General features: G+C 40.8%; 3 protein-coding genes across 4 annotated transcripts; 1 reads left to right on the forward strand and 2 right to left on the reverse strand.

Annotated features, from left to right (window-relative positions):
* Nucleotides 1–230: 230 nt before the first annotated feature.
* Nucleotides 231–12,229, reverse strand: LOC5508744. Its single transcript, XM_048728095.1, has 12 exons — nucleotides 11,966–12,229; nucleotides 11,749–11,787; nucleotides 11,110–11,301; nucleotides 10,477–10,611; nucleotides 9,220–9,388; nucleotides 8,374–8,874; nucleotides 8,157–8,288; nucleotides 7,493–7,615; nucleotides 6,530–6,610; nucleotides 6,009–6,083; nucleotides 5,883–5,939; nucleotides 231–5,160 (listed from the first exon to the last, which is right to left on the reverse strand). Exons 2-12 carry the CDS (start codon nucleotides 11,770–11,772, stop codon nucleotides 908–910), a joined length of 5,742 nt encoding a protein of 1,913 aa, XP_048584052.1. The 5' UTR covers nucleotides 11,773–11,787; nucleotides 11,966–12,229; the 3' UTR covers nucleotides 231–907.
* An 890-nt stretch (nucleotides 12,230–13,119) lies between these two features.
* LOC5508753 (kinetochore protein Nuf2-A) lies at nucleotides 13,120–25,285 on the forward strand. Of its 2 annotated transcripts, XM_048728275.1 has the most exons (19): nucleotides 13,120–13,318; nucleotides 13,641–13,715; nucleotides 14,057–14,139; nucleotides 14,745–14,806; nucleotides 15,059–15,086; nucleotides 15,190–15,259; nucleotides 15,575–15,648; nucleotides 15,989–16,025; nucleotides 16,411–16,467; nucleotides 17,340–17,402; nucleotides 18,067–18,156; nucleotides 18,451–18,564; nucleotides 18,853–18,911; nucleotides 19,246–19,330; nucleotides 20,016–20,122; nucleotides 20,515–20,605; nucleotides 21,073–21,147; nucleotides 22,922–22,988; nucleotides 24,254–25,285. In XM_048728275.1, exons 1-18 carry the CDS (start codon nucleotides 13,202–13,204, stop codon nucleotides 22,985–22,987), a joined length of 1,353 nt encoding a protein of 450 aa, XP_048584232.1. In that variant the 5' UTR covers nucleotides 13,120–13,201; the 3' UTR covers nucleotide 22,988; nucleotides 24,254–25,285. The 2 variants fall into 2 exon arrangements, with proteins under 2 accessions (XP_048584232.1, XP_048584231.1); XM_048728274.1 differs by lacking the exon at nucleotides 24,254–25,285 and having other exon boundaries at nucleotides 22,922–23,471.
* Nucleotides 23,606–24,986, reverse strand: LOC116615690. The gene is made up of 2 exons (XM_032377538.1): nucleotides 24,854–24,986; nucleotides 23,606–24,524 (listed from the first exon to the last, which is right to left on the reverse strand). Exons 1-2 carry the CDS (start codon nucleotides 24,968–24,970, stop codon nucleotides 24,306–24,308), a joined length of 336 nt encoding a protein of 111 aa, XP_032233429.1. The 5' UTR covers nucleotides 24,971–24,986; the 3' UTR covers nucleotides 23,606–24,305.
* Nucleotides 25,286–25,390: the final 105 nt, after the last annotated feature.

A 25,390-nucleotide genomic window follows, 5' to 3' on the forward strand; every position in this document is an offset into this window, starting at 1 on the left:
CCCCCCCTTTTGGTGGTTAAAAAAATTTTAGCACCCCCCCCCCCCATATCTTCCCTTACACCTCCCCCCCCCCCTTGGTTTATTTGATGAACACTCCCTAGGAACGCCCCTTTGTCTATTTTATTTTCATAACCACTTGGCACGACCTAAAAGCTTTAAACCCATTTATTTAAAGAAAAAGTCACAGTCCCCAGAAAAATTAATTAAATAAGAAGAAACAAAAACTATGATTGATAACGCTCGTGTACATTTGGGTGCTTTATTCACAGTTTTGTCTGCGTACGAAAAGCGAACTATAATACTTTATATGATATATAAAAATGCTTAAAAATCAATGTGCTTTATTCTTACGCTTAAGAGTAGAACGTGGAGCTTCAAAAACTTCGACGACGGCTCAGTGACAAGGGAGACGACAGTTATCAAATTTCCATTGAACAAATTTCGCTGCCGATGTAACACAAACTTGTTAAGAGCAACATGCGCTACCTTTGCCACTCTGGCAGTTTTCCGAAGCCGATAAAAATGCAATGAACACTACAAAAACCTCCTTGTCATGAAGTTTGTGTAAAATAGAAGCTGTGATTTTCGCCGTGATTCTCAGTCAAGTTCAAGTTAGTCGAGTTTTTAGGTGGGTTTTAGGGTGTTTGTGAGGGCCCTATAGGAGCGAAATGATTAAATGATTGGTTAAAATGATTTACAATTGAAATGAAATGAAACTGCCATTCATCTTTTGAAAATCCATCTGGTCTGCATTTAGTCCCAGACAGGTCCCAATGAGATTCCGCACTCACAGTTATGTGAAGAAAATTTTCTTAGAGAAAAACACCCACCTGTTTTGTGTTGATGGAAAAACACCAAAACCTTAACCTTATTCTTTGAGCACAAAATAAGCGAACGTGAAAGATAATTACTCGCATTTTAAGTGCTTAAACTTTTCAGGAATTTCAATTCTGTTGATTCCATCTGCACTCCCCCTCTCTTTCGGTTTGTCTTTAATATTTCCAGGGGGAGTCAAGCCATGCTCTTCTAGGATCTCAGGGGGGAGGGTTGGGTACACGTGAATGTACCTGACTCGGACCATCCCAAGTGACTTCATGATTTTGAAGACGATCGCGCTGCATGCACCAATAAGTAAACACATGATGATCACCCCAAAAATAAAGTACAAAGTGTCCAAGAAAATATTACGCACAGCATCTACGTATTTCTTGGACTCGTATTTTAAAGATTGTTGATATTCAGTACTATTGTATTCCTCATATTTTTTACTGTCTAGGCGTGGCATGATACAAGAACTGAATGACACTTCTGGGAAGTCCGGAAATTCTGGGACACACGTGGAGTTTTCTCTCTCGAGGTTACAGAGGCGTTTGTTGAATTCTTGGAATCTTTTACGCTGAGCCTCGTTGAAGTTTTCCAATACCGCCTTGTATCCATCCAGGGTTCGTTTCATAGACTTCTTGTACATCTTCATATCAAGCGTGTTGAGAAACTTGATATGATCAGACAGAGCGTGGTTGGTAAAATACAAATCCGCGTCGAGTCGAGCGGAAATGATCCTGAATCCGCCAAGCTCTTCGATTACAGTTACATTAACCACATTAAAGATAATCACGATTGCAAAATAAAAGCCCGCTGCAGCTATTGCTATCACGATAATCATGGGAATTAAGTTGGTGCGGACGATTTTCTTTTGAAGTCCCTTAACGGCAGTAATAAACTGAATAAGGATGATCGCCAGGAAGTCAAAGATCCTTTGCAGGATATTCCTAACGCGCTCGGTATTGGACGGTTCTTGGAATTCATAAGCATCATGTTCCACGTATTCTTCGAAACCGTGCATGAGTCGCATAGCTATTTGGTAAGTCTTCATACTTCGATACACTAAGAGTAGGATGTCCACAATGGCAAGAACATACAAAACGGCAGATCTAGTCGTGGCAAATATCTCAGCGTGGTAAGAATTAGCCGAGTTTTTTAGCTTTCCTTCTCTTTTAAGTTTCTCTTCTTTCTTGGTATCTATATGTTCCTCAAATGAGTCCCCCTGTTCTACATTATAGTGCCTCCCACATTGATCTGAAGTTATGATTGACCCGTTGTCACTTATGTTTTTTGGTGATTCCCCATCAGTTTCTTCGAAGAAAATACGTTGTGAATCTTTCGAAGAATCAGTGGAATTTTCGCCAAATAGCTCGTCGGCATCCTCTGAGGAACAGAATGCACTAATGTTTACACTTGCACAATGTACTTCCCCTTGATAGCCTTGAAAGCTGCAAATAGATGAAATGCTACTTTTCAGACCTGTCTTTGCAGATTGACTCATGTATCGAAGAGGGCACAATAAAGCAGTAGAAAGAGGGTGCGTTGGGGGTCTTCCACTGGCCATGGCCGCCTTGAAGTCGGCGAATCCTGCTTTTAACTCGTCTAATTTTTCATTAATGTTTTTCTCGAGATCAGCCAAGCCGTTTTTATCTACGGCACCAACGTAATCAAGAAAATCGATGAATTTGTTGCTAGAAAAACTACGCCTCATTCTTGATGACACGCGCAGAGCTCGCTCTATTCTACGATTATGTTGCTGTTCTGCCATGTGGGATAAGGCTGTAATTTGCATAAAGTTTTCACTGATTCCTCTCTTCCTCCTTTTATTCTTATAATTGCCCTTGAAATTATAAGCGGTCCTTGGGAGTCCAAACCAGTTATTGTCATACACTCTCCGCCCGTACAACTCAATGTCTTCCTTGAGATTTCGGACTCGTTGTTTGGTGGACTCTGAAAAGCTGTGAATTGTTCCTTTCACCTTTTTTTCTAGAATATCTACCTCGTCAGTGACTCTCTCAATGATCTTCCTCGTTAACTTGTTGAACATCTTTATGTTGTTACCTTGCAGAGCACAGCTCATATTGTAATAAAGCCATTTCCTCTGAACTTCAAGATAGTAGTCACATGATCTTTGTACATCATTTGATTGGTCAACACTCGATTTGATCTCTTGCTCTCTGAACTGATCCATCCTTAAGGCCATAGATCTTCCTTGATTTACTTTGCTTTGCACGAAGCTTCTGTAGTCCCCGATTATCTCCAAGTTCTTTGCGTGTAGCAGGGTCAATAGGGCTAATGCCATTGAGAAGTTGAATACTAAACTATAAACGGTCCTTACAGTTACAACGAATATCACAAGAATCATATGGCGACGCTTCAATCTGTTAGGATCCTTTGGGATTTTGCTGTCACTCTTTTGCTTCACCCATACGTATCCACCCCAGGCTCTCCTCATTTCTGGTCCCTTAGGTGCGGTTATTTGAGCGTATACAATTAAAACAACCAAACCCATAACGACACACCCAGTAATGACGAACAAAGGTGTTAGCACCTTCCATGGGTCACGCCTTTTGTCGGTTCCCTTGCCTTTTAAGCCAGACCTTGCATTCCGAGTCATTTTATCAACTACTGCAATCTGAAGTTTGTATTCCTGCAGCGAATCAGTTAGGTACACCGAGAACAAACGCTCTTTGTCGTCTAAGCCTTTTCTGGGGATATCTATCTTGAAGTTGAACTTCTGCTCAGGGCAAAGAAAAAGTAGATCACTCTCCACCACCTTGACCCGGTCGATCTCGTCTATCACCTTCAGACCGATCACGCTAGGGCAAGCTGAAAGACGCCCTTTCAGCGTTATCATCCACGAAGTATTTGTCCTATTAATACTGCTGCGAAAATGCTTGTCATTTTTAAAAGTCTCTTCATTGCTGATAAACTTGAGTATGGGCATCTTATCCGAGATCTTGAATGTCAATGTCGGTGGATAGGTGGCGTTTCCGATTTTATATCGGATCTCAGCAAAGCGACCGTTTCCGAGATGTTTAACCTCAGATGTTGCTATGCTACTGAAATCATTTCTAAGATATTTCTTCCATGAATTGAGCTTGTTACAAGTCCCACGATCTTGCCAAAATCCATTACTGACATGTACAGAGAACGGTGTGACTGGTTGAATCTTCCTGGAATGTGAACCTCGCCCTAAAGGTGGTCCCCCTATATAACTCATGTCTGATACCTGGTACTGAAACTCTTTGCGCGTATCATTCCGGTTTGCTTTGAGGAATATTTCGGGACCTAAGTTTATATTGTTGTCGTGTGTGATCTCTATGAAGTCCAGGAAATTAGTTCCAGCAGATTGATCATTGCGCTTTATCTTCCCAATCCTCGTTGAATCAATTGTAATCCTCACCCACCGAGAAGAGAATCTCCCTCTGGCCTCCCTTATTCGATAGCGAATAGTATATAGACTTGTGGGTTCTTCATGTTCTAGATAACAGTTAAAGTGTAACCGTAAATTTCCAGAGTAGCTGGGGTCAAGCTTGAATTCGCTTGTCTCTCCCCGAGCACATTTTTTTGGCTCACGCTTTGCACCGCAATTTCCTGCGTAGAAGAACTCACAAGGCTCAATGCAGTTCTTGAAACAACACGAGCAGCTGTCAACTTTATCCATGCTCCCCTCCACACACTTACTGCAATTCTCCTTTCTGCATTCAAGACAGGTTCTAAAGGCTAGTCTGCACTCGGCACTTGAAAACACATACAGTGAAGTGTCCTTAAACTGATCCTTGCTTTTCCCAAACAGATCTTCAAGCACTTCAACATAGTTTGTACAGTATAACCTGTTGTCTGTCTCCAGTAAAGAACAGTTATTAGGCGTCCCGCAAATCGCATTGTTCTCCGCTAAATGGCACCGTCTGTTTACTGTTCTATAGAGATACAATTCTCCCGCTGAGGCGTACTTTGGACACAAATTAATGTTGCTTTCTCGGCAAAGTTCACTTGTTACCATTGTCTGGCGCCCTGAATGAACCTTGTTGGTAAGAGTGTAGTAATTCGGGGCAGGATAACGGCAATAGCGTGTGCGAATCTCGTTGACGCCGGTTATTGATTTTATCAGAGGGTTTTCGTCTCCGTTACGACCGTCGTAGTCCTTGTATATAGGTGTCAAGTGCGACTCTAATAGTTGTATGTCAACCAAGAAGCCCGTTTCACGGCTTAGGGTTATTGTTGGAGTTGAGGTGTCTCTGATTTCAAGGGTTTCTTGTGTGCGGTTGACACGTAGTCGGTTTTCCATCAGTACATTGGCGGAGCCTGGAACTAGCACTTTGGCGCCAAGGCGGGCTAAGGAAAGAAGAGAAGAAAAAGAAAAGGAGATGATTTAAAATTATGGTAAGATGAAGATAATAATAGTAAGATAAAGGGTGGATTTGAGGTACCGTAGTGGTGATGAATGTAACTTGAAGGTGAATAAAGCCAACGTGCATTTGAGAGTAAGGCCCTCTATGGCAGAGGTAAACATAATGGTTTAAGTGATGTTATAGAGAAGGTGAAGGTGAAGATAAAGGTGAAGGTGATTGTGAAGGTAAAAGGTAAGGGTTAAGGTGAATGTAAACGGTAAAGGTGAAGTTAAAGGTGAAGTTGAAGGTAACGGTGAAGGTGAAGGTGAAGGTAAAGGTAAAGGTAAAGGTAAAGGTGAAGGTGAAGGTGAAGGTGAAGGTGAAGGTAAAGGTAAAGGTGAAGGTGAAGGTAAAGGTAAAGGTAAAAGTGAAGGTGAAGGTAAAGGTAAAAGTGTAGGTGAAGGTGAAGGTTAAAGGTGAAAGGTGAAAATGAATGGTACATTTAAGGTAAAGGTTAAGGTTAATGCTTAAACAAAGAACAAAGTTTAAACAAGCTATTGAAAAGGAAGCATGAAGCTGAGGGCAAAGGTTGAAGTTGTAGTGAGGGCAAGGTAAGGCTAATTAAACCTACGTGTTCGACGTTTTACGTTGTTGGTGTTTAAGCTCGGTAATACAAGGAAAGCAATGAACTCCTCGATTCATTTTGGTGTAATTTTTTTCACTTACTTTGAATAATTTCTGACGTGTTTCCCTTTTTGGCTCGTGTCAAGGGCTTGGATATATCTGCAATTGGTAACAGGTACTTGAACCTTACATCATTATCTCATTTACTAAGTTCATTACATGACTTACCTACACACAATCGGTCAAACGTCATTCCGCAGGGAAATTTTTGGTATTCAGTCTTGTCACACTTTTTACTGCACGCTGTAGAAAACGATTAACCAAGCATTATATTCTCCAATCGATTTCTATATTTTTACAAGACAAGAAACCGTTTGCAGCATTATATTATTATTTTATCATTCGTATTTTCTCGTAAATATGGAATTTGTCCTTCACTCTAGTATTGCGTGGCAGGGGGATTCTGACGTGACAAAAGAAAATGAGAGAGAAACAGAGCCTCTGGGTAAATATATTCATTTGTCAAAATTCATGCGACAGCCGAGCCACCCCAGCCTTTACATGTATCACAAAAATGCTGTCAATACAATGAAACGTCCCATTTCATGACGGTAATTAAACTTCTTTATGAAAACATGCTCTAGAGCGTATAGCTATGACCCTACCCTCCCGCCTACCCTAAATTTAATTGGCTACGCGCCTTTGACTCGTGTGAAGCTTTACACTCGATATAACCTAGTCTACCTCACCTACACAGAGGCGATCTCGCTTTCTAGTGCATTTCGCTGCTTCGTAGAAGTTTTCTGGGCATGGTTCGTTAATAGTACATGCTGTAAAATAAGAACAAGCTTTAGCTTACGAATTAAAGGCCGATTTAGACAGCACGATTTAGTCGTATGCGACACAAACTAACTTTCGTAGTCGAGTATCGTAGCGGAGTCGTAGGCTGATTTATACTATACAGCTGTTGTCGTGTCGAAAAGTGTCGCATACAACTAAACCATGACACCTCTTCTTGAATGGGATATTTTGAATGGTGGCCGCTGAATGGGGTGGCATCTTAAGCCACATAAAAATGTTTTCTTTTTTGTCACCTCCCGCCATCGGAATATGTCGCATGAAACTTTTCAGCCTTTCTCTGTAAAATCGCTAGAGATGTATTTTGAATTTCGCCTTCTTCTACAAGAATTGGCGAATGATAGACTTCCAAATTATAAAAACATAAATAAAAATAAAAGTAAAAACCACGAGCCCGCATGCTCTCGATGAAGGAATCGCGAAATCCTTTTTTATGTGGTCGTGATGGGTGATTATTTATCTGTGTCTTCTTCTTTTTGTTGACCCTGTTTTATGGTTTATCTCATTCCAGGGGCGGATCTAGCTTTTCGCTATAAAGGGGGGGTTTGGCTCAGTGACAAAGGGATGAGGGGTATTTTTTTTTTGTTACACATGGCTTTCTGGAAGCACAAAGGGGGGGGGGGGGTAAACCCCCTAAACCCTCCCCCTACGCTAGTGCATTCTCTTTTTTTGGTTGTTAGTATTTCTGTTCAACTCAGTGCCGTAGCAGACCTCGAAATATTGGGGGGCACAATATAGAAGGGCACGCCCACGTTCCTACTGGTCATTTCCTTATAATTCTTTAAAATATACTATTCATTAGGGGCACATGCTTTTAATGCTCCCCCCCCCCCCGATACGACTCTTCCACTTACGTCTGCAAGTAATTCCGTCGCCCCAAAATCCCTCATTGCATATACATCTGTATGAGCCCACGGTGTTTGTGCACGTCGCGTTTTGATGGCATTCACTTCGACCAGTCTTGCATTCATCGATGTCTAGAGGAAAAAAACCAACATTACTTGGGTAATAATGCAAATCACTTAAAGATGTGCACAAACATATATATGTATCAATACGAGTGGTAGGGGAGGGGATAAAATCAGACGCGACACATGTTAGACTACGACAGGCCTGTTTAGAGACAAACGTCACGCTCCTTTCTCGTAAGGTGTTGAGCACTGTTTGGGATAGGGATACATCCACCTTTTTGTCTGTATTTGTGTTTATATTGTTATTACCATGTAACTGCTGATTCCACCTTGTACAAATGAACTACATGTCTATGTCAACATCAACGTATCGCCTTCACGAACATCTTGCAGTTAAAAAAAACCTGTATGATCAAAATAGGGACCAGCTCCACCTACGGTACCATCCTGCGCAGAGCTTTCTATGTCGCTCGTATACACTGCTCCACATAAAAGCAAAGTAAACGAGCGACATAGAATAAAGCCCTGCGCAGGAGGCTACACCTGCGGGGGCTGCGACTGTATCACGTTTTTTTTTTTGTTATAATATTTATATTTGCTCACTAACCTTTACACTTATTGTCGCTCATCTGGTAGCCATAGTAACAGATACACTGGTTTGTGTTGACGTCACAAGCAAAGTGGCATGAAAAGGAGCATGGGGCGAGAGTGTCCAAGGATGAGGTGGCCTGAGACACAGCTGAAAAGCCATTGATAAAAATGGGTTCAGAATGGATGATAATTGGATTCCATTAGGGGGAAAAGCAATGAAAACAAAAGCTTACCAAATTGCTCGAACACGTCCAGTTTTCCTCTCCAATCACGTGACACAATCAGTCTCCCATGATGCTCCTCGCTGAAAAAGATTTTGCTCCCAGGTCTCACAAGCCGCGAGGGCACATTGATTACGATTCGAGCCCGCGGTATCGAAAGCGTACTCGCTGCCATGGCAACGCTAATTATGGACAACATAAGAAGACCTGATGCTGTCGCTGTGTTTTGTCGACGTCGATCGACGCCAGTGACCTCACCTCTACTCTTTCCTTCTTTTAATTTTTCATATTTTATTTCTTTCCTTTGTAGCTTGTCCTGAATAATGCTTCCATGTTCCTCTTCAGTTAGTGTTTGCTTGTGACTTTCTTTCGCTACATTTTTCTCCTTCTTCTTTTCATGAGTTTTCTTTATCTTGCTTGCGAACTGCAGTTTTTCCTTCTTCTTGACTTGTTGAGACACCGGTGTAGGAGTCTCATCAGTTTGACTCGGTACCTCAAAAACCTGCAGTCTGTCTGTAAAACAACAAAAAATGCAACGTCCTTTGCATTAATAAAAACGTAGCTTTGACTTGACGCCGGTAATGGGCACGTTTTAAAACAGCCCTTAATGAAAATATTTATCATTTATCAAAATATTCCCGTATTCAACCATATTCTGAAGTAATGTTCGTAGCTTTTTGTCCTATAAGGAGCAGATGTGTGTCAGGTATTGTTTGGAGAATGCCGGATAGGGAAGATATTTTAGTTTAATTTGAAAAGATTGCTATTTTGTGGCTGTAAGTTTTTTGTGATTTTGTGGCTGTAAGTTTGGATTTTTGTGCTTTCACGGATTTTATTTATTTTGTTGGGGCTATGTACCTTCTATGAGTTGAGAACGACTCCGTGTCTTTTCTGAGTCCGATTCGTAACGTCCACGTCCGTGCCTTCTCCAGCAACAAGTGAAGACTGCGCATGCTACGATGAGAGCTAAGCCCGCGGCCGCGATTCCTCCAACCAGCTGCCACTGAAAGGATTCGGGCTCATGGTACTATAGACATAATGACATAAAGTTTATATTGCGATGGTGCTGATCAGCTGATCGCGTTTGTCTACTACCCAAAGACTAGGGGTAGGTGTCTCAAATAGTTTTAGCACTCATTCTACCAATTCCTTATTAGGACATCAGATACCATATTTAGGAATCCGCTTCAATCTTCCTTTTTTCGCTTTAATTTCTTATAGAACAGTCGTAGTCGAGAAAGTCAATGCCGGTTTATTTCATCAATGCCGGTTTATTTCATCAACAAAAAGTGATTCTTACATTGGTACCTTATCATATTGTAATGAGGAGTCTACTTAAAAGCAAAAATGCTTATAGTCAGTAGACCCCTTTGTCTTAAAAATATTACATGTATATGAGAATGGATATATTACTTATATAATTTGTCGATGAACTAATTGCATGAGTGTTTTTAAGAGCTCTTTTTTGAGAGCTCTTTTAAATTGTTGTAAGGATTTTGACAATTTTGTGTTTGGACTTAAGCTGCTCCAGACTTTCAGACCCCAGTAAGAGATGGAGAATTGACCTCGTCTAGTTATTCGTAGAGATGGTCGATAATCACATGAGTTCCTGGTAATGTAATTGTGGATTGTATATTATTTTGTAGTAACAAAAGTAACATTGCGGTTTCTAGTCAAGTCAACGATATGCAACCAAGTTCTCGGTACGGCATTTCATGTCTGACCACCCCACCCACCAACCCAAATCAAACTCAACCTCCCCCACTCCCACCCCCAAATCAAACTCGACCTCCCCCACCCCCACCCCCCAAATCAAACTCGACCCCCCCTCCAGCCCCGCCCCCAAATCAAACTCGATCTCCCCCCACCCAACCCCAAATCAAACTCGACCTCCCCCACCTCCACCCCCCCTCGAACAGAAAGACGGCAATTGGACACAGTCCATAACGACTACGAGAAAATATGAATTAAAAGTAAACAGAAAGATAAGCCAATCATGTATATTGTTTTGTTCCTATATCAGCAGTAGTACTGATAGTACCCGTTGAATAATCCACTCTTTGCAAACCCTATAAAGGCTTTCCTCTTAATCCCATTAGATGTACTGCATCTTACCACTTGTATATCTACGACTGTATTGTTTGCCAGCAGTTTGTAAAACACCTTGACGCGGCCCCGATCTTTGTAGTCATTCCCAGATATGTACACGCTCAATGAAACGTTTGAACTTTCACGAAACTCAATATTACCCTGCAACATTAATGATATCAAAGTTATGCAAAACAAATGATATAGATATCATATAGGTCAAGTATAGACAGCCGTTTATCCAAGCTTTTTGACACTGTACAACACTCTAACGCCGCCAAAACAAATGCGCAAATAAACCAAAAGAGCAATGGAATGACATTCGCTCTAAATTCGATTCACGTGATTATACGAAGCAACTGCGGTACGAACCTCAAAAATGACAAGAATTATGCAGTTATATATATTCCCAAATAAAAAATATATTTTCCTTATATAGATTCCTTTTATGGAAGTGGCCGCGTTTGAAAAAACTACATATTTTGGATAAAATTTCTTGATATGTTACTCTCTTTTTACATGCAATTTACAATGACACATTGGATAGTTATCCCCCCCTTTACCCCAGTGGAAACACGCTTTGCTTTGTGGCAGCCTTTCCCTAGTGTGAGCCTACATGTCCACGTAAACAGGCCCTAAACAAGTAAATAAGGCACTTACGTCCAGATTATTACGCACGAAAAATATTTTTGGAGAGAAGGAAGCCAAGCTGCTGTTAGTATCCATTCCAGGGAACCCATTATAGTGCAAAACTTCTGTGAATGGTTTCCCGGCGTGGGCGTACAATACAAGGGAAACCAACCAGAGAGCTAGGGGGTACCAAGTTACCATGTTGTCAAAATGAATGTGGACCTGAAAAGTAGCATTTTATTACATTATCATTATATTAGGGACTGACCAATAGAAATTTGATTGAGGGAACCCGAAAAAAAATGTATTTCTTTTCTATATGTATATAGAAAAAGGTAAAAGGGGAGAAGTGAAACAAAACAATCCACTAAGTCAATTTTCAGATCAGTGACAATCTGACCATAATGACGACATTTTCCATGAAGTTTTAACAATAACATACCTCGGACTCCCTTGTATATGAAGAAAAAACAGTCCCTGGATTTTGTCTTTGTTGTTGTTGTTGTTGCTATTTTCCAAAACCCATACTCAAAAAACATTGTGGCGAATGTGATGATTTACCAGGGAATAAGTACTTTAAAAAATTCTGACGAAGGCAGGTAGGTGGTGGGGGGGGGGGGGGGAGGACCTTAGAGTCTAGTAAATAACATAAACATGATGACACAGTACTTTGCAAACCAGGTGAATGATCATCACATTTCATAAGATCTAAAAGAAAACAAAATACAAGATATTACCAGATTATATATAATGAAAGTGACGAGAATCAGACCTAGAATAGAAGGGAGGGAGATAAGGGAGAAGATGATAAATTCTAAATTAGGGAAAATCAAAATTTTACAAAATTTTACAATTATATTATATATATTACAATTATATTACTAACCTTTAACTGTTGCGTTACAATGATGTGATCAATGTCGTTTCTTGTATTCTTGATGCCGAGAAATGTTTCCATTTTTCTGCTTACTCGATCGAACCCACGATTTGTATAATAAGTATTCTTGTTCACAATTCTAGACTGGTTTTAATCTGTTGATTATCCAAAGAACACATCTAGGAAGGCCATATTAGTGAATATTTCTCTTGACTGAGGCATGACTTTCACCTTGTTTCTACTGGCAAAGTGGGTAGACTCATTTATTGGCTATTTCGGGCGGGTTCAGCATATGACCGGAAGTAGTGAATCACGCGTCCGTTCTAATACCCAAATTTGTCATTATGGTGCAGTGACATGCTTTCCCCTCCAAAAAAATTGGCTTACCTTTCTCTTTTCTAAGCATTGGAGAAGGATTGAAATAAGAGAGGAAGATGAATTACCTTCGTTAAATGAATACTAAGCACCCAGAGAGAATGATGCGTGATCAAGATGATAATTTGTAGAGAAAAACAATTTGAAACGTCTTTCCTACTGTTTTTTCTAACAGTCAAAAAATGTGATCACCCCGGAATTCTATTGACTTTCGATGAAGAGCAGAAGTATTTGAATAATCAGTCTACCGTTTATCCGTATATTCATGAGATCTGATCGCACCGGGGCCTCGTTTACATGCAGTAAAATCGACAAGCTATCATTAAAATATGTGTTTATCAACGTAATACCCATTTCTCTGTAATCCGACAATGAAATTACCGTATTTGCTCACCATAAAGTTGGTTAAGTAATATTTTAAAAAGCTTAATGTAATAACACGTTAACCGATAAAAAGACAACCAAGCTGATGGTAAGTCATCTTAGGGTCAAGGGGGGTGCAATAGGAGTTAATGTGTATTCTGTTATCAGTGATTTCATTATAACTAGGCAAAACCATTTCTTGAGCAATACGTAGAGTGAGGCAGATGTAGGTGACTTTCAAAAAACTTCACAGAGGTAATTAAAATGATCACTTCTAACAGCTCGGCAGTCTCGTGTGTTTTTATTGTGATTTTTTTACAAATCCCAAAAACTACAAACTGTGAGCTTGGGCTCATTGTGCCTTGGCCAATCGGAGCGCGCGATCTGAATCACATCGTCCAATCACAGCAACTTATTTATGCATAACTAATTAGGCGCGTAGATTCGAGCTTCAAACGGCCGCCATTTTGTTGTGTTTTGTTGAATTCACAGATAATTTTTCAAATTATGGCTAGTACAAAGCTCCCTATTCCTCATGTCAGTGTAGAAGATGCTGTTGCTTTTTTTAAAGTTGTATTTGGAGATCAGATGGTGTTAACAGAGGAGGACTTGCGGAAACCTCAGGTGATCTATCTAAAGATCTTATTCGATGCTTATGTCGTAAAATGCAACGTTTCTTTCAGAAACACTCGGAATTGATTGTATGTGCTACAAAGGGCTCTCCCAAAAGTGTAGAAAAGTTACAAAAATAAACCCTGGTATATAGGACGATTCTATATTTTGCCATAATTTCTTTTTTCAGAGAAACATATGCAAAAAGTTAACATTCTCTATAGAAGAAGTTAACTGCAAATTTCGCATACTTAAGCTTATATATGTGTACACCCCTGTCAATAACACTCCCTAAAGTTAAAAGTCTTGCTTTTTCTATTTTCTCCAATAATAGTACCCAAAGCTGAAAAAGTTCTATTCCAATTTGTTGGTGAGCCAGTTAGGAATATCACATGAGCAAATTAGCCAGGTGAGTTAAAAAAGTATCACACAACCAAACCTTATGCAACAGTTTACAATAATTTATTTAATTCCAATCTCCCGAGCTTGGAGAGCTCATGGTATATACATTTGACAACCTATTAAATTTAGTAAGCTAACAGTACAGTACTTACTGTAAAACTGTTAGTCCTTTTTATAAAGAACTGCACATGGGACTGTTTGCATGTGTACAAAATAAAGACAGAAGGCATGTTTATGTGGTCTACATACCACAAATTAGATAAAGACCACATGTACACAGTACCCTGTACCATGGCCTAGACCTTACACCAAAAATGCCCATCTGTACACACAATGTTATCCTTGTAGCCCCATTTTGGCTCTATGCAAGTCTTCAGCTACCCTGAATTACATGAGGAAAGTGCAAGTCTGTTTACTTTAACCATGAATTTGTAAGTACTATTCTGGACACACTTAAAGCCGCATTGTCACCTGTTTACTTCCGGTCTATTACGTAACAATCCAGATGATTTTTAATGGACGATGTGGAAAATATTTCAAAATTTTAAAAGCAGTGTGCCTATTGGAAGTTTCTTCGAGCATTTGACTGATAATTTAGAGCAGATGGCCTGTTCTATAGCGTGGATTGTAATAGATTCTTTTGTCCTTTGATGGTTGAGGTTTCAGACAGGCCTCCGGAATTAAACTGGTGACAACGCAGCTTTAAAGGTTTTTGTATTTTCAATGTTTTCATCGTGTCATACAGGCGTGTTTACAGGGGGGCAGGGTGAACATGCACCCCCCTTGGCTGCCAAACAAAAACATATTGAAGGATCGTCAATTATCTAGTGAAAAGTCACTACATGACTTTTCATGAGTATGAAAATAAAGTACCAAATACTCCAATGATAAATTGTAGTTTTATTTGTGTTAATTCTTATTATTGAATAAAGAACTGAAATCAAACCCTGAGTTTTTGCTCCTCTACTAGAAGAATAGACAAGAAATTGCTCTTTTGGTTTTACCTGACCTTAGAGTAATACATTGTTCATTTCAGGCAGCGTTTTATGTATGCTTGTGGTATTCGGGACTTCACAGTAGAAGATTTGCTTTCACCCCGTAAGTCTAGATTCCTATATGTCATTGTGCTACAGTTTGTTTTTCACATGTGACATGTTATGTACATATAATGTCTCTATCATGCCTACGGTACTGTCTTATAACTGTATGTCACTTTTGTTTTATGGTTTCTCAATTATTACTGTATATCTCATTATTTTTCTTATTTCAGCCACCAAAACCTGATGTTATATTTATTGAATAAAAATGTTACATTATATAAAGTATGAGAAATACAATATTTGCTTGCAGAACCCAAAAGAACTCTTCTTTGCATTGGGTGAGTATAGTTTATTAAAAGTCTTATATTCTGTGATATAATTAGAGTGTTATTTTTTTTAACGTCTCATTATTGATGCATTGTAAATATTTCCGATTTCTAGTGCTGTTGTCAACTTTCTAAAGTTCAGAAGTTGCCGAAATCATGTATACGAGAAGTGCTTGGAAGAAAAGGTGGGAAGAGATCATATAATTTTGCCATAATGCAAATGTTTGTCCAACTTTTGATTGAACTTGGGGACAAACAATTACACTGCATACATACATCCATGGTTTAAAAAATGGTCAACAAAATTTAAAAAAGGAAAAAGCGACACAGTTAGCATGACTTAAGCTCAAAGAAATTAACTGTGAATGGGTATCTACCAAAACTGTCATAGCTCATGGCTTATCATTGATAATATCTCCTATACTGTAAACCCCATTTATAGATACTTGTCAGTTGCCTCCTGTGACAGAGTCCAGCCTGTGAAATGTTATTAATTACAGGAGAACATTGAGGAGAGTCATCACCACCTTTCAGACAAAAATGCTGAGATGAGACAAAAAATAATGGTCTTGAGGTACAGTACATACATTGATGTACCCTGATATCCCAGTAAAATTACTCCCTCACACTAAGTTAAAACATCACAAAATCCACAAATTTGATCTAATGTAGACGTACTTATGATTCAAAGCATAATATTTGCAATATTGAAAATTTACAAACAAAAAAATGAATCCATTCTACAAAAAAACTGCACCCTTCAATTCCTAATTCCTAAAAGAATAAGGATACTGTAGCTTTATTTTTTTAGAATGATGAGACTAATGTAAGTAAACTCTTAAAAACAAACTGCAAGAAAGAAAATGGTTGTAAATTTAGTTATTCTTGACTAAGAATAAAATCATGCTTTGTAGGGAGAAATTGCAAGTGGAGGAACTCCAAGTTGAACAGGTACAGTATTCTATGTGGATATTTTGTTGAATTTGTCAAACTTATCAAACTCCTCAAGCTGCAGATGCTAAATTACTAGGGAACAGATGTCTTTTAAGCTGCAGCTATTAAAAAGGATTGTTTGCCCAATAATTATTTATCCTCAAACCCCATCCATTATGTATTTGTGCAGTCTCTCTGTAATCCCTTTAACTACTGACAATGATGTTTTCAGAATAAGTGCACATAAAGTATTCTGCCATTGGCTGTTAAAAAATTACAGCTACTGTAATCTGTGATCTTTCAATAAGGTGCTTAGCAACACTGTAACAATTGGTTAAATTTAATGCACTATCTTTGGTCACCACAAAAAAGGCTTTGATTATTGTATTATCTTCTATTTTAGATGAGACCTGAAATAGAGGCTCGTAAAGCAACCATTGCAGAGTTAAACAGAGAACAGGTTTGCGATACGAATGATGATCTGTGATTTGGTAGATTTTTTATGTTTTTTTTTTAATTGAGCGCACAAATACTGGGGTTCTCAGTTACCAAGGTTAACTCCAAGACTATTCAGTGCTTGTGTTCCTTTGCACTCCACAGGACCCATTAAGGCAGCATTGTCATGGCCGTTCCAGTGGCCTGGGAGGGGGGAGTGGGCACAAGTTATCATTAAGCAGCATTATCACCAGTTTACTTCCCGGGGGTGGGGGGGGGAACAGAAACCTTGACCGAGAAAAGACAAAATAATCTATTAGAAATCGCACTATTAAATAGGCCATCTGCTCTAAATTTTTTGTCACATCCTTGAAGAAACTTCCAATTGACACACTGATTTTACACTTTTGAATTTTTTTTTCACGTTTCCCTATAAAAATCGTAATCAACCGGAAAAGTAAACTGGTAACAATGCGTCTTTAAGGAATGCTCCATACAAAAACTACATACATAAGAAACCTAACAGCATGTTAAAAAAATCTGATAGGCCAAGGTTCAAAGTTATAGCCTAAATTATAAATGTGACAAAATGATGAATAGCATTTTTGCAGATTTTTAGTTTTAGCATTATGTATTTTGTATGATGAGCTTTTTAAGTAAATTTTATGTTGAGACCTTAAATTTATATAAGACAAATGAAAGCTTTTGTTCTGCTTCTTTTGATTGGCATGGCGCACTACAGAAAAGCGCATGTTTCACATAATTTCTTACAGTCAAAAAGATACTATGTGGGAAAAACAACATACAGTATTAAATAAAGCAATGCATGGTAGGTATTGTTGTTGTATGGATGATTCCTTAATCACATTGATGATGATAATTGTGTTTATTTTCCAGGCTGCTGAAGCAAAGAGGTACAGTGACAGCAAAGCAAGACATGCTGAGTCAACAGCCAAGAAGGTAGTTTGCCAGTGACAGGTCCTGATGGGTGGGGTGTGGGGGAGACGACAGGTCCTGATGGGTGAGGTGTGGGGGAGACGACAGGTCCTGATGGGTGGGGTGTGGGGGAGACGACAGGTCCTGATGGGTGGGGTGTGGGGGAGATGACAGGTCCTGATGGGTGGGGTGTGGGGGAGACGACAGGTCCTGATGGGTGGGGTGTGGGGGAGATGACAGGTCCTGATGGGTGGGGTGTGGGGAAGACTTGTGCCCCTTCCCCCTAAAATCTTAGAAGAAACGTTTTGTATAAAAAAAATCCTGGATGCTTCTCTGTTTGTCTGTCTGGCTGTCTGTCTGACCATTATTTATCTTTTTATCCTGTTAGTCTCAACCGTCTCAGGGATTTAATTTAAGTTAGTTTTACAGTAGGCGATGGAGATTAATAAGTACACTAGTGGTTGGAAGTTATTTTATTGTATTAGTTCAAATAAAACTTAAATCAACTATTTTTTAAGTAGCTGGTGCTCGGTCAAAAATAGCTGGTATTTTCACCGTCTGCCAGAGCCTAATGAAACCCCTGCATCTGTTTTTTTTTTTTTTTTCAAACAAACTTTTTGCATGGCTGTTCAAGTCCTAACAACTTTCATAACTTCATGACTGTCTAATTTTAAACTTCAACCTGTAGGCTGAGTTGCTTGTGTGTCTCGCTGGAATGAAAGAACAGAGCGAGAGCTTGAAGTCCAAGATTGTCAAATCACCTGAAAGACTCAAGGGTGTAAGTTAATTTTAAGACAGGGGTACCTTTATTTTGGGGCCACCCTTTGAAGGAACTCAGAATGACTGTACAGCCCTGAAATGGTCCCAATCAGACCACCTCACTGCAACAATTAAAAATACTGAACACTTTCTAAACAACAAATATAAGTCTGTCAGTCTGAATGACAGAAGCCAGAAAGAGGTGAGTTAGCAGTTGGAAATTGATGACTAGATATCTCAGACTATTGAAAATCGCAGTACATAAGAAGTAAGTCTAAAAAACATACCAATGACGTCTTTTTTTTCTCTGTAGGAAATCAGTCGACTGAAGGGAAGTGTTCAAGCGATCAGCCAGTGCATCAACGAGAAGAGCAATAGAAATAATGAACTCGCTAACCAATACGAGGGTGCACTTCAACTCAAAGAGGTCAGCTACAGTACATGTAGTTCCTAGCTTTGATTGAGAAGTTATGGTATGACTTGGGCGGATGCCACGCTTAGCGATCTAAAAATGGCTGGCCTGAAGGCAAGCGTGGCATCCAACCGTAAAGCATGGAGAGATGCTGTAAAGAACCTGCGCGACCCCGATGTGAACCTCCATGCGGCGTCACACCTGCCAATAGGTGGACACTGACGTAAATGGATAGTGAGTGAGTGAGTGAGTGAGTGTATGCATATTTCCATTTGTAAACCTTAACCCTCGTTTGTGTTTTAGGATATGAAAAATGCCCTGAAGCTGTTGAACGGAATTGAAGCTGAGCTTGCAAAACAACGGTACATAAGCCCCAGTCCAGGACTAACTTGGGGGTGGAACAGTTGAATCCTGTTTTTGTGTGTGATAATGCTATTATAATGGTGTTTATACAAAACTTATTGCAGTCAAGGTTCAGGTAAAAAGCATTAAGTTGATAGTTTTCATCAGCAGCATCGTTCATCAATTGACTGTAACCCTGGTACTTGTAATAAGTAAATGATATAGTATTTTTTGTTCTTGAGTAAAAAAGGACCCTCCCGGTTGGGATAGTGCTCCCCCCCCCCCCCCCCCCCCTCGAGAAATTCTGCCCCCTTTGAGTATTGTAATTGCCCTTCTTTGTTTTGGTCTCGGTAGAGAGCACTCAGCACACCTGGAGGAATGCCAAGACAAAAGCCTGACAATGAAGGAGACCCTCAAGGACCTCACCGTTAAGCTACAGGTGCATAACCAAGCCTACATAAAAGGAGAAAGTATATGACTCCTTTATTCAGGGCTGTAGCTAGGGGGCCCCTCCCACTGGGGGCACGTGCCCCTCAAATACTTAAGGAATTGACCAGTGGGGGCGTGGCTGTGGTCCCCTTTTTTTTCTTAATGTTTCTGTACTGTGCCTCTCCTCGCCAAATCTTCGAGGCCTTCTACGGATCTGTTATTAAGACTGAAGGAGATAAACCGCCACCTGTTTGATATAAAAATGTTTGTAACGCTCTGGTAAAGCTCTGGTTTTGCTCTGACGAAATTTTACCATAGTCCACTACTTGGTTACAATGGCTTTGTTACTTTGGCATGATCAGAGGGGTAAGAAATATTGAAGAATTTATATACCAACAGTAATCAGGGGTTTCATTAGGCCCTGGCGGCCGGAGAAAGCGCCAGCTATTTTCCACCGAGCGCCGGCTACTTTTTTTATAAAGTCGACTTAAGTTTTAACTAAAAAGTAATAATTTCCACCCCCTACTAATCAATCTCCACCGCCTACTCTGAAAGTTCATGAAAGCTCTGCAACACCAGTATCAAATGCACGCTTTGTACAAAATCACAAAAGCACTATTCACATAGACGAGCATGTCTCAAAAATTCAAGATCGAATTATTTCCAGGGTGCTTATACTGTCGCTCTCCCCACAGCACTTGAAGCGTCAACTAGCGTCGCACCAGGAGAAGTCCACACGATACACCCGGCAGCACGAGAAGAAGGTGGCGGCCTTGAAGGAGCAAATGCAGCAATCAAAAGCGTACGTTTCCAATATTTTGCACGGGAGAATTAAAGCGGCAATCGCACCAACTTCCGAAAAGCCGACGGAAACCTCAACCGACAAGGTCATACGCTCCAAATTATCAGTCACATCCTCAAAGAAACTTTCAATAGTCACACAGCTTTTACAATTTTTTTTAAACATTTTTCGCATTTTCCGTTAAAGATCATAGGGTATTGTTACCTGATCGACCGGAAGTAAACTGGTGATGTTGCCGCTGTAATTTTAGCGTAGCCTGAGTCATGGACTCCTGTACATACATATAAATGCAAATATCCCAGACTTTAAAAAGCATGCTGCTGGCTGGCTGGATGAATGGATAGATGGCTGATTATTTGATTGTCTATTCCAGTGCCTTTTTCTAATTGTAGGGAGGAGGCACGGTACGTACAGAATAATGTGGAAGAACTGATCATGACGGCCAAGAACATCGATAACAAGATCCAAGAGATCGTCCAAATGGTCAGTAAAATACGGGAGCGCAGGTTTTCATTGCCCCCTTGGAACGTCCCTAGGGATGCAGAAATTAGAAGTACTTTTCGTGCACGCTCTTACCCCTTGTGTCTTTACAGCTCAATTAGTTGTTGAGACATAGACCCGCCTCCAAAAGTTTGATTGACCACGCGCTATTCCCAAAGAAGACAAAGATCCTTTCAAAACGAATTCAGCTGCAAGGATGTGCTGAGCATTTCTGCTGTAAATTTTGGACTCCAGTTTTTCCTTTATCTTGGAAAATCTGCGAACCAAGCTTATTTTGTTTGTTGCACGGACTATTCTGTGTCGGTGTCTTTTGTTATTCTTGCCATTGCTCCCACTGTTGTTGTATGTTTTGCGGCCCTAGCCTCATTTCTGTGTGCTCTTAGCCGTGCAAGAAATATGAGCCTTTGCTGATTGCTAGGTTTTCCTTTTTGGGTACTTTTACATAACAGGTGGATGAGAAGGAAAACGAGCACGACCAAGAAATGACCGCCATGAGGGAGGCTTACTCCCAGATGTTGGACCAGGTATACAGGCAATGTTTATAGTGTAAAGGGTGTGTGTGTGTGTGTGTGGGGGGGGGGGGGGGGGGTGGTGGGGAGGAGGAGGGGGCTTTGTAATAAGGGTGACATGCCCTCCAAGAGAGAACCCTCCTCTCAGGGACTGGAAAGGACATGTTCGAGCTTGCATTGTCCTTTGGGTTGGGGTCTCTTGCAAGTTCACAAGGTCTCTGGGGCTGGGGTCTCTAGCAAGTTCACAATGTCTCTGGGGTTTGGCTCTCTTGCAAGCTCACAAGGTCTCTGGGGTTGGGGTCTCTTGCAAGCTCACAAGGTCTCTGGGGTTGGGCTGTCTTGCAAGCTCACGATGTCTCTGGGTCTGGGGTCTCTTGCAAGCTCACAATGTCTCTGGGGTTAGGTTCTCCTGCAAGCTCACAATGTCTCTGGGGTTGGGGTCTCTTGCAAGTTCACAGTGTTTCTGGGGTTGGGGTCTCTTGCAAGTTCACAGTGTTTCTGGGGTTGGGGTCTCTTGCAAGCTCACAATGTCTCTGGGTCTGGGTTCTCCTGCAAGTTCACAATGTCTCTGGGGTTGGGGTCTCTTGCAAGCTCAAAAAACCTCTGGGGCTGGGGTCTGTTGCAAGTTCACAATGTCTCTGGGTCTGGGGTCTCTTGCAAGCTCACAATGTCTCTGGGGTTGGGTTCTCCTGCAAGCTCACAATGTCTCTGGGGTTGGGGTCTCCTGCAAATTCACAATGTCTCTGGGGTTGGGGTCTCTTGCAAGCTCAATGTCTCTGGGGGTGGGATCTCTTACAAGCTCACAATGTCTCTGGGGCTGGGATCTCTTGCAAGCTCACAATGTCTCTGGGTCTGGGGTCTCTTGCAAGCTCACAATGTCTCTGGGGTTGGGGTCTCTTGCAAGCTCAATGTCTCTGGGGGTGGGATCTCTTACAAGCTCACAATGTCTCTGGGGCTGGGATCTCTTACAAGCTCACAATGTCTCTGGGGCTGGGATCTCTTACAAGCTCACAATGTCTCTGGGTCTGGGGTCTCTTGCAAGCTCACAATGTCTCTGGGGTTGGGGTCTCTTGCAAGCTCAATGTCTCTGGGGGTGGGATCTCTTACAAGCTCACAATGTCTCTGGGGCTGGGATCTCTTGCAAGCTCACAATGTCTCTGGGTCTGGGATCTCTTGCAAGCTCACAATGTCTCTGGGTCTGGGATCTCTTACAAGCTCACAATGTCTCTGGGGCTGGGGTCTTTTGCAAGCTCACAATGTCTCTGGGTCTGGGGTCTCTTGCAAGTTCACAATGTCTCTGGCGTTGGGTTCTCTTGCAAGCTCACAACGTCCCTGGGGTTGGGGTCTCTTGCAAGTTCACGTCTCTGGGGCTGGGGTCTGTTGCAAGTTCACAATGTCTCTGGGGCTGGGGTCTGTTGCAAGTTCACAATGTCTCTGGCGTTGGGTTCTCCTGCAAGCTCACAATGTCTCTGGGGCTGGGCTCTCTTGCAAGCTCACAATGTCTCTGGGGTTGGGCTCTCTTGCAAGCTTACAATGTCTCTGGGGCTGGGGTCTTTTGCAAGCTCACAACGTCTCTGGGCCTTGACTCTTTTGCACTACCCTCAATTTCGGGCTCGTCATGTGTGGGGAGGGCCTCTCAGCATGGAATACCCTTTTTATTTACGTTCTCGCAATTCCCTTTTATAAGTGAAAGAGGTAGCGAGTGACTCACGCGTTCCCCTTTTAATTGGCTATAGGTTCTCACGTGCAAAGTGTACGAGGTAACAAGTAAAATCTATTTTCCTTTCAGCTGGACCAGTACCATGTGACTTTAAACAGAGCATGGGGGAAACTTGTACAGTACACATCCACATAAGGTGCAACCTCCCACACTTATAACCTTTGTATTTGTACAGTACACATCATTAGATGCAAGCGCCTATAATTATAGCCTTTGTGTATCCATCAAGAGGTGTGCATTGAACGGTGTCCCAGACACTATCGCGATGTATGAAAGCTGTATTTATTTAACAAATTACAAACAAAACGTTGAGCGGTAGGCTCTCACAAACACATCGCTGGAATAATGGGTTATCGCTGTGAATTGTTTGAAGTGGTTCAGTAGTTGAACTTGCAAAATATGAAAAGTGATTTAGTTTTTTTTTGTTTTCACTCTATTTTACGTAAAACTTTGCTCAAAGTAGAAAGAACAGTCAATCGGCCTTTCTCTGCTGAAACTCCATAATCTTTATCGGAGCTCTACTATATTGCTATGTCAGCCATTTCCAAATATAAATACACAGTATAATATATGTATATGTTTTATAATAGGAGAATAAAAAAAATACTGAAAGCTTCTATACAACTTTCTTCGCTTGAGTATCTTAACTAGAACTTTTACTATATTGCTATGTAAATTCGAGATAAAATTAAGTGAACAGAAAAAATGTTTTGACCCAGACTTTTCCACACAAAAAAACAACAACACACAGCATGACATTAAATATTTTTATTTTCACGATTGAAGCACTTGGTTTGATACTAAATGACATTCCTACTAGCACTTTGAATCTTGGGGCCCGCGTGTAAACACCCGGTTTCGCGGAACACCTTCCCGCCCCTACCCCTCATCAAAGTGCAAGAAGGAAGTCCTTATGAAAACGTGCTACCTAACTAACCTAGATAAAGTGTTTTGACATTTCTTTTGGAATAGTAAGACAATCAATCCTTCCATCTCTGTTCTTATTCGTATTTCTATCTTTTTTATTTTCGCTTTTTGTTGATTTTGTTATTTGTTCCATGTCCTTTATTCATCATCCTTTTCCGTTCCGGTCAATAAACTTGTCTGTTTGCTGAGCACTGCAGGGTTGACGTTGTTGTATTTCTGAGTCTTTTGCCGTCGAGGAGCCCCATGTGTAACTCATCGGTCTTGATGATTGCTCTTAATTTTTTTGTGTCCTTTTTCCATGTTTTTTTTCTTGGATCAATAATTCGTTATCCTTTTCCGTTCCGGTCATTTACTCATCATTTTTCATCTTTTTTTTTCCATATCCGTATATCGTTATCCATTTCCGTTTCGATCTTTTAATCATCATTTCCATCTATGTTATTTTCCATGTCCGTGTATCGTTATCCATTTCAGTTCCAGTTCATAAAACTGTGAGCCCTTGGAGCACGGTTGCCGTCGTAGCAGCTTAGAATCTCTTGCCGTCGAGGAACCCTTTGCGGAAGCCGCCAAAGTTGTCCTGTTGGGGTCCGCTCCTTCTTGGGCGTGGTGCTGCTGCTGCCTCTACGGGGACCACGGGAGGTGCCTCCATCTGGGGTCCAGACGCAGAGACGGGCGTGTCCGGGGTTGTCTTGCTTGCTTCACCGCCCTCCTCATCACCTTCTGTGCCCTCATCCTCACCACTCTCCTAGAAATAGACAAAAATGGGAAATCATGTTAAGCAATTGTCTTAACCAGTGCTCGAACTTTTAAATTATACACTACTTTTAAATTTTAAACGGAAAGTGTCTTAAAATGTTAATTGATAGCTTTGACAGCTAGTTTTTGGCGTTGTGTTATTTAAAGTCCTCCATTGCCATTTTATTTAATCAAAAATACAATTTTCCTGGAACAGGCGCATCAAGGGATGTAAAGCATAGAAAATGGAACGGGTTGTCAAAGCACTAGCGCGCGCAGGTAGTGAATTCAATCCCTACGCGCATTTAAATCTGAAGCAGACTTTTTCACCAAACTCACCTCCTCTCCATAAAATGTGCTGAGTAATGATTTGCGAAAATAGTACGCGACAGCCGCCGAAATGCCGGCGACCGCCAGACCCGTGATGACGGGGTGCTGACGGATGAACCCGAACATGGCGGATTGCTGAAAGTTCGTTTGCGGTTTGAGGAATATTTAATTAGACTTTGTGACGTCAATAAGCCACTAGTTTCAGTCCCCATATGGTTCTATTTCCAGAAAGAAATGTGCGCGCTGACGAAGTTCTCAAAGCACACTTTCTTAGAACGTTGAAATAAAGCATGCGCCACCAATTTTAACTAAGCATTTTAAAAATGTTTTTGACGTTCTTTAGAGTGACATCGAGAACGTTGTAGTGTCGCATGGTGTCTTTGAAAAGAGACATTCTTAAATATAAGAATTAATGGATTAAAGCAAAGTGTCAATTGTTGAGATCTCTAGTTCAATTTGAAAGATATAATTGAAAAACAAAACAAATAACGTTGAAACATCTGTAAAAAAAAGCGTTCCCACACCCCGAGAATCCGAAAAAGCATT

The sequence above is a fragment of the Nematostella vectensis genome, chromosome 5 (genome assembly GCF_932526225.1).
Source record: "Nematostella vectensis chromosome 5, jaNemVect1.1, whole genome shotgun sequence".
NCBI lineage: Eukaryota > Metazoa > Cnidaria > Anthozoa > Actiniaria > Edwardsiidae > Nematostella > Nematostella vectensis.

Bases quoted from the DNA above. Each gene is read 5' to 3' on its own strand.
- LOC5508744 (XM_048728095.1), bottom strand. From the start codon at position 11,772: ATGATCATTCACCTGGTTTGCAAA. The intron at 7,616-8,156 runs GTTAGTGAGCAA...TTTTTCCTCTAG, and splicing joins GAGCGACAATAAGTGTAAAG to ACATCGATGAATGCAAGACT. The intron at 5,161-5,882 runs GTAAGTGAAAAA...TTCTTTCCTTAG, and splicing joins CACGTCAGAAATTATTCAAA to CCCGCCTTGGCGCCAAAGTG.
- LOC5508753 (XM_048728275.1), top strand. From the start codon at position 13,202: ATGGCTAGTACAAAGCTCCCTATTCCTCATGTCAGTGTAGAAGATGCT. The intron at 13,716-14,056 runs GTGAGTTAAAAA...TTATCCTTGTAG, and splicing joins CACATGAGCAAATTAGCCAG to CCCCATTTTGGCTCTATGCA. The intron at 16,468-17,339 runs GTTTGCGATACG...TTTATTTTCCAG, and splicing joins CAGAGTTAAACAGAGAACAG to GCTGCTGAAGCAAAGAGGTA.
- LOC116615690 (XM_032377538.1), bottom strand. From the start codon at position 24,970: ATGTTCGGGTTCATCCGTCAGCACCCCGTCATCACGGGTCTGGCGGTC. The intron at 24,525-24,853 runs GTGAGTTTGGTG...GTCTATTTCTAG, and splicing joins GCACATTTTATGGAGAGGAG to GAGAGTGGTGAGGATGAGGG.